The 8,867-nt window shown below is 37.0% G+C and overlaps 1 protein-coding gene across 1 annotated transcript in view; it reads right to left on the bottom strand.

Annotated features, from left to right (window-relative positions):
• LOC126194886 (protein dpy-30 homolog) overlaps positions 1-5,924 on the bottom strand; it is a 15,341-nt gene extending 9,417 nt beyond the window's left edge. The window contains exons 1-2 of the mRNA XM_049933236.1: positions 5,665-5,924; positions 5,399-5,472 (exon numbers count right to left, since the gene is read on the bottom strand). Coding sequence (XP_049789193.1) covers positions 5,399-5,472; positions 5,665-5,680 — 90 coding nt within the window. The 5' untranslated portion in view covers positions 5,681-5,924. The remainder of the gene's footprint in view (positions 1-5,398; positions 5,473-5,664) is intronic.
• Between the last annotated feature and the right edge of the window lie 2,943 nt (positions 5,925-8,867).

The following is an 8,867-nucleotide window of genomic DNA, read 5'->3' as shown; positions in this document are numbered from 1 at the left end:
ATGTGACTTACCAAATGAAAGTGCTGGCAGGTCGACAGACACACAAACTAACACAAACACACACACAAAATTCAAGCTTTCGCAACAAACTGTTGCCTCATCAGGAAAGAGGGAAGGAGAGGGAAAGACGAAAGGATGTTGGTTTTAAGGGAGAGGGTAAGGAGTCATTCCAATCCCGGGAGCGGAAAGACTTACCTTAGGGGGAAAAAAGGACAGGTATACACTAGCGCGCGCGCGCGCACGCACGCACGCACACGCACACACACACACACACACATATCCATCCACACATATACAGACACAAGCAGACATATTTAAAGTTTCAATATGTCTGCTTGTGTCTGTATATGTGTGGATGGATATGTGTGTGTGTGCGCGAGTGTATACCTGTCCTTTTTTCCCCCCCTAAGGTAAGTCTTTCCGCTCCCGGGATTGGAATGACTCCTTACCCTCTCCCTTAAAACCCACATCCTTTCGTCTTTCCCTCTCCTTCCCTCTTTCCTGATGAGGCAACAGTTTGTTGCGAAAGCTTGAATTTTGTGTGTATGTTTGTGTTCGTTAGTGTGTCTGTCGACCTGCCAGCACTTTCATTTGGTAAGTCACATCATATATCACACACAAATCAGTTGGTTTTACTCAGAAATTCCTCAATGGAGTAGAAGGAGTTGGTCTTAAACTGAATTTCATTGGTTGTTAAGCTTTTTATGGCTGCTGGCAACTTATTGAAAATGTGTGTTCCTGAATAATGGACACCTTTTTGTAGAAGACTAAGTGACTTTAAATCCTTGTGAAGATTATTCTTATTTCTAGTATTGATTCCATAAATTGAGCTGTTGGTTTGAAAAAGTCATATTTCTAATGACAAATTTCATTAAGGAGCTCCGAAACGCCCTATACTTGCAATATTAAAATAACGCTTATAAATTACATTTTTCCTCACAAAGTATTTGAGGTAGGAAGTTGAACTTTTTACAGATTATTTATTGGAATATGGGCTACAACTTAACACAGGGATTTTACAAAATTTTAGTTCAGTTATTAAAGATTATTTTTTTTCAATTGTAATGAAAATTCACAACATTTTTTTTGCAATTTTTTATTTATATATTGAAAAATATACAGTTTTTTTGGAAAAAGGCTGTGTTAAATTATGCAGAAGATACTGTGTAACATTTACTGAAAGTTTGAAACAAATATGTTTGGAAGATCCTTAGAAAACATGTAATTAGTATGAGAAAATAAAAGTTTTGGGAATCGAGCGACAAAGATTGGATTAACTTTTTAGTGCATTCCAGGTCCATAGGATGGATTATCTTCATCCTCTGCGAACTCCTCCTCCAGATTCCTCTTGTTCCTCCTCCTGTTTACTCTTGCTTGTATTTCTAGACTCTTTACAGCCCTGTCTGCAGCCCGAAGGCGTTCTTTGTCTAAAGCAAGCATCGCTCGTACCATGTTAGAACCTATCTTCATTCCCATATTTCTAAATACCTTGCACCTTACAATGTTGCCATCATTGAAAGTCGCAACAGCATCATACACACCAAAGTGAAGTGTTTCTATTCCAACAAATACAGTCTTGGGGATTCTCGACCATATAACACTATTTACACTTTCATTGGGGTTTTCAGTTTTTCCGTGAATACACTTTTTCAACAGTTCAGGTGCTGATAAGTCTCTGAAAATAGGTTTTATCACCTCCATTATAGCATGAGGCAGACTATGCTTATGAGTGTACACTTCACTAGTTAGCAATCCTTTGTTATATTTACACCAACTGTCTTCTTCTTTGGGACACAAGCTATGTTGGGGATTTTCATCGTCTTTATTGTTTACAGTAATAACACATACCTTTGGCTTTCCAACATTTCTCCTTTTCTTAAAAGCCTTCAGAGGATTTCTAATAACTTTACTTTTACTCATTATTATACTTCAACAAAACAGAGACTCAAGAAACAGAATTAATTACGAATATTTTCGAGATAACGACAGAGTAAATAAACATGAAACAATCGACATTCACACCAGCGATATATATTGAACCATCACAGGTTAGCCACAACATATACTTTATCTCACATCACCAAAATGTACCTGATGAACACGGACGTTAATAATAACACCATTTGACAGCAGTTTAACAGCGCCACAGTGGGTCACACCCATGTAGAACACATTTCAAAAAAAATTTAAAAATAGTTGTCTTCGGAATTGAATAAATTATATATCTATTAAAAAGGTAATAGTCTGCAGATTCAGAAAACGCAAAAAAGTAAAAATTGAACTTTTCATGATTTTGAGCCTTTCCGGAGCCCCTTAAGGAATAAATATATTGCGAAGCAGTAGTTAGTATCCCTAGTTCCCTAAACAGGCTTCTGCAGGATGTTCTTGAGTTCGCACCACATATAACTCTTACTGCACATTTCTGTGCCCGGAAAACTATAGCTTGGCTTGATGAAATACCACAAAAAATAATCCCATATGACATTATGGAATGAAAGTAAGCATAGTATGCCAGCTTTTTCATTTTTATATCCCCTATGTCTGAAAAAACTCTCATTGTAAACAGAGATTTGTTAAGACGCTTCAGCAGTTCTATGGTGTGCTCCTACCAGTTGAATTTATCAAGCTGTAATCTGAAGAATTTAACACTGTCCACTTCTTCTATCTTCTTGTCATCATATGTTAAACATATACTCGTGGGACACCCCTTAGAAGTTCTGAACTGCATGTAGTGTGTTTTTTTCAAAGTTTAGTGACAAAGAATTGGCTAGGAACCAGTGATTAATGTCCACAAATATTTTATTAGCTGATCTTTAAGACTACACTTGATTTGCTATTTATCGTTATGTTTGTATCATTGGCAAACAAAAGGAACTTGGCATCTGGTAATGTTACTGATGAAAGGTCATTGATATACACAAGAAAAAGTGCCCAAAATGGAACCTTGTGGGACACCACATGTAATTGTTCCCAGTTGGATGATGCCTGATAGCTTGATACATGTCTCTTTCCTAATAACACCCATTGTTTCCTGTCCGAGATATAAGTTTGAACCATTTTGCAGCATTTCCTGTTACATTATAATATTCTAATTTACTTAAAAGGATATTGTGATTTCCACAATCATATGCCTTTCACAGATCACAAAATATACCAGTGCCTGCAATTTTTTGTCTAATGAATTAAGCACATTTTCACTGTAAATGTAGATAGCCTTCTCAATATCAGAACCTTCTAGAAATCCGAACTGTGACTTTGACAGTAAGTTATTTGAGATAACATGGTTATAAAGCCGACTGCACATTACTTTTCCTAAAATTTTTGAGAATGCTGGCAACAGTGAAATTGGATGGAAATTTGATGCTATTTCTTTATCTCCCTTCGTAAACAGTGGCTTAACTTCAGCATATTTCCACCATTCAGGAAATATACCACTGATAAACGACTGGTTACACAGATAGCTTAATATGTTACTTAGCTCAGAATCACATTCTTTACTTAACTTTGTTGATATTTCATCATACCCACTAGATGTTTTTGATTTTAAAGATTTTATGATGGACATTATTTCTGTTGGGATAGTGAGGGTCAAATTCATATTATGGAAGTTACTTGAAATGTCTGGTCTTAGGTATTCCATATCAGCATCTACCGAACCTGACAACCCCATATTTTCTGTAACAGTTATAAAATGTTTGTTAAAAAGTTCTGCAACACTATACACATCTGTCACCAATGCTATTTGTTCCTCTTCATGTCTGGTTCTACAGGTCTCTTCCTTCACTATATCCCAAATTGTCTTTATTATGTTATCTGATATGACTATCTTTTCCTTGTAATATATTTGCTTTGACATCCGTATTACAGTCTTAAATATTTTGCACTATTTCTTGTAGTGTGCTATAGCATCAACATCTGAACTATTTAGGATTGACAGATACAGTTTTCTTTTTGTTTTACAAGATACCCCTATTCCTTGAGTAATCCATGGCTTCTTTGTAGACTTTGCTCTAATCTTGGTAAGTTTTGGGGGAAAACAGTGTTCGAATAAGGTAAGCACTTTATTAGCAAAAGTGTTATATTTTCCATTCATGCCATGAGCACTGTAAACATCAGTCCAGTGAATGTCTGAGGAGTGTCCTAAAATAATTTTTGGCTTATTGATTACCCTCTTGAGCTCAGATTTAACAGATTTTATATCCTGTTCAGTATTAACAGTATTATAGTCATAGTGCACATCATGGCACAAAACTTAGTAACCAGAGATTTAGCAATGGTTTCAAATTTGACAGTCTGAAGTTACTCCAAGCAATCCTGCTATATGTTAATGTTGGTAATCTTGAAACAAATGTAAGGAGTAATAATTGTCAATGATTAAAGCTGGCACAGTGTTCACCGACAGCAAAGCTGTCTTTTGTGCAGACATCAGAAATAAGAATGTTATTAACTAAATGACTGTCTAGCACAATCTACTGCACCATGTGTACGTTTTACTCTATTCAGGTAATAATATTTTGTAGATCATGTGGCTCTGAGCACTATGGGACTTAACATCTGTGGTCATCAGTCCCATAGAACTTAGAACTACTTAAACCTAACTAACCTAAGGATATCACACACATCCATGCCCGAGGCAGGATTCGAACCTGCGACCGTAGCAGTCGCGCGGTTCCGGACTGAGCGCCTAGAACCGCGAGACCACCGCGGCCGGCGTAGATCGTGTATATACAACAGTCTGTAGTGCGGACGAAGACTGGTACTAAGACAATTGCTGGAATTTTCAACAAATATTTGAGCACAGCATTTGGCATGATTATTCTGGTGAAAAATCACAGCAAAACGTTTCTTAACACTGGTAAAATGACTTCTTGGTTCTGAATAGGAATATTACAGTAGAAATTATAAAGTTAACTTTTTTAAATGATTTGCTGGCATGTTTGACTATAATCTACAATTTATTTATTCACAACTGAAAATCCGGCCTTTAAGAGGCATTCTGATGTGCTAAGGAAGTTAATCAGCAATTTCCGACTACGTATAAGATACATAAAAAAAATGTTGTTGTTGCGCTCTCTCTCTCTCTCTCTCTCTCTCTCTCTCTCTCTCTCTCTCTGTGTGTGTGTGTGTGTGTGTCAGCTAAAATTGCTAACTGAGGCTGGATTTCACCTACAGCCGCTTTCACTCTGAAACCCAGCTTCAAACCAACGCGGAAATAAATAGAACAGTATGTTGACAGTAAAGAGATTTTAATTTATTTGTCTCAGGCTTTCTAATTTGCCGTATAAGGGCAAATTTGGCAACGCAAGTGACTTTTACGCACTTCCCACAAGCTTCTAAAGCATTACTTCTCACGCATAGCTAAATAATCACAAGGACAGAACAAAATCAAGTTATTTACCTGTGCAGTTTCTGGCACACCATTACTGCCCGAGGACTGCGGTTCGACGTTTTCTTCCGTTGCCGGCTGTTCCGCTACAACACCCATAAAAACATTGCCGGGTTAACGCCATAAACACAAAATCAGAAAAAAATGGAGAAACTAAGGCGAAAATTTCACCACCACGAATAGCACTAGCTTACCTACGCTTGGTGTACAAAAAAGAAACGGAAGAAATGAAGTTATACACTTTATTTGTATCTACGCTAACGACACATGCGACTTACCTCCCGATGACGACATTTTTAAGTTTGTATTTGATTATGTAGTAGTGCCAACATTAACCTTGCGAATTCTTTCTAGTTCGCGCTGTCTGTGATACTAAAATGAAGTTTCAGCACATCGGCAGCAAGTATATCTCGTATAATACGACGAAGTTCCACTACCAATGTATAACTTTAGGACAATGCTCCTATAATATCTTTCTAATCACTCAGTTTTTCGCAACCGAAATCGGTTGACAGCAGAGCAGTTTTTAATTCAAAGACGTTTGGTAGTATCTGCATCAAGGTAAACAACAAATGTGCAGCCTCGTTCACAGCTGCAGTTATTACCGGCGCCATAAAGTCGCGCCAGATACTATTCCCAGAAGACTCAGCTCAGATTTCTGTTGAGTCAGTGTTCATTATTCTATTAAACAATATTTTCCACTTCAGCTGAACAACTTTGTATAAATTATATCAATAATAGAAATAGTTGTTGTACTATTTGCTTCTCATTGGATCACTTTAGGAAAAAAAAATTACGCACATCCATCATGTATAAATATATAAGTGTACTACATGGGTAATTACACTGCAGTTATGTTTCAGTATTATTCTGATTGTTACACTGAGTCAGTCTCAAAATGCTTACGGACATCATTGTACACTATGTTAATCACCCCACTTCACTGACCGGGTACTTTATGCTGACATAATTTTCAAAATCTTTGACAAGGTGATGTATTCTAGAATAGTATCTTACCTTAGCAACAATAGCATCGTAAGAAAATCACAGTTTGGGTTTCGGAAGAGTTGCTCTACTGAGAATGCCATTTACATATTCACTCAACAAATTGTACCAAAATAAAACAGTACCGGTTGGCATTTTCTGCGACTTATCTATGGCATTTGACTGTGTCAGTCACGATAAGAAAGAAAATCTTCATCACTGAAAAATGTGCTGTAAGAATAATATGTGGTGCTCACCTATGACCATCTTGTAGCCACCTGTTTAAGGAGTTAGACATTCTTACTACTGCTCCACAGTATTTTGTTTCCTCATGCAGTTGGTTGTAAATAAACCACCACAGTTCAAAAGGAACAATGATGTACGTAATTACCATACAAGAAGGAAAAATGACATTCATTAATCCATGTTAAAGTCGTCTTCAGTACTAAAAAGAGTGAACAATGCTACAACAAAAATTTTTGATCACTTACATATTGATACAAAAAGTCTCATAGACAGCAAATTAAAATCTGAAAACAAACTGGGAAAGTTTCTCATTGACAGGCCCTTCTATTCTGTAGAAGAATTTATATGGTAATGTGTAAAAGGTGGTGGGTAGGAATTTCTAACTCACATCAGCATATTAAAAAAAAGGCCTTATAAATGTTCAATGTATAGGTATGTTTACAAATTAATTTATGATGCGAATGTTCAATGACTGATTCTACATCATTACAGTTCTTGCACAAAATGATCCATGGAACACGAAACTAACTAACTCACTAACTTTCTTCATTTGGAACTTTTCATTTAGCAGCTTGATATGCATTTAAAACAGAAGGGATATAGTGCACTGTACTTTCTTAAAACGAAAGATACAATTAAAAAAACAGGGGATATTCTTTATTAAATCAAAAAATACATTAATTTTCAAAGAAAACTTAGTCGTTGAGTGTATACTGTACATAATTATACAGTCATATCACTCACTATGAAACATGTCCCTAATTTGTAACTGTCACAATGATGATACGCAACAGTGGTGTACTTTATCATGCAACCGATTTACAAGCATTACATCGGTACGCATGTGTCTGGTTGTTGCATAATGTACTCCAGGAAGACCTCAGCAGCTTCAGAACCAGCAGTCTGAGAAATCTTCATGCACTCTCCTCCTGTGTTGTCTTCTTCATCTCTTTCATCATTACTTCCTTACACACATTTGATTATTTCTTCATCTGTTAAAGTTTGGTCCATATCATAGTTTTCCTTATTCAGCCACTTAGTAACATCTTCATCATCATTTTCTTCTCCTCCTGGAAGGTTGTAGAACATGTCAGTGTACAAAGTAATTGATAATTTCGAATTGACTGGCTCATCACTGTCACTAACTACTGGATCCCTCTTGGCATCAATGGATGGCCACAATTTTCTCCAGCTCTTCATTATGGTAGCACTCTCCACTTTATCCCATGCTTCGGCTGCTTCAAAAACAACATCACATATATTAATTGCTTTCCATACCTTCAGCATAGTCTCGATAGAGTCGTTTTCACTTGCGTTCAGCAAGGAGCCGAGAGGTGAATGTCGATAATGACGTTTAATTGATTCCAAAATTCTCTGGTCCATGGGCTGAATTAGGGCTGTCACATTGTGTGGGAGCAAAGTGCTTGTATACCATCAGACTTTAGTGAGACATCTGAAGAATGACTGGGAGCATTGTCAGCTATAAGGATAGCCTTCAGTGGAAGCTTTTTCTTCTTTAGCTCTTTTCTGGTACAAACATTTCTTGGAACGACCGAGAGAATATTTGTCCATCCACGCTTTCTTCTAAGCACATTACTGCACTGGTAGAGTATTTATGTCAGTGTGTTGAAAACAATGTGGATGTTGGATTTTCCAATCACCATAAGCGGTAGTTTACGACTCCCATTTGCATTACAACATGCTATTAATGTTACGCGCTGTTTCCGTTGCTTGTAACCATGAGCTTTTGTTCTTGGCAGCTAATGCTTTTGAAGGAAGCATCTTGTAAAAGAGTCCTGTTTCATCAGCCATTATACAAGACATTAGCAGTTTAATCTTCTACCTTTATTATCTTCTGTATCTTGCTTACAAACTCATCAGCATCCTTATTGTTAGCTGAGCGACTTTCCCCGGTGACTGTCAGCTGCAGAATGCCATGTCGTTTTTTCCAGTTTTATAGCCAACCTATGCTCAATGCAAACAAGGTACTACCTCTAAGTTGTTTGTTAACTGCAACTGCTTTTTCCTTTATAATCGGGCCACTGTCTGGAATACCTTTACTGCATTGTTGTATGAACCATCTATAAACAGCTACATCTAGTTCTTCATTCTCATTCTTTCACATAACCTTCCGTTTTCCGAACTCACTATCCATTGTGTTGAGCACTGTTGAATAACATCTTCTTTATTTGTGATGTCATAAGTAGTTGCTCGTCCAACACTGAACTCAGCAGCACTGGCTTTGTGCAAA

The sequence above is a fragment of the Schistocerca nitens genome, chromosome 7 (assembly GCF_023898315.1).
Source record: "Schistocerca nitens isolate TAMUIC-IGC-003100 chromosome 7, iqSchNite1.1, whole genome shotgun sequence".
In the NCBI taxonomy this organism is placed as follows: Eukaryota; Metazoa; Arthropoda; class Insecta; order Orthoptera; family Acrididae; genus Schistocerca; species Schistocerca nitens.
The sequence above is the reverse complement of the archived record's forward strand: the minus strand, read 5'-3'. Positions and strand labels throughout refer to the sequence as shown.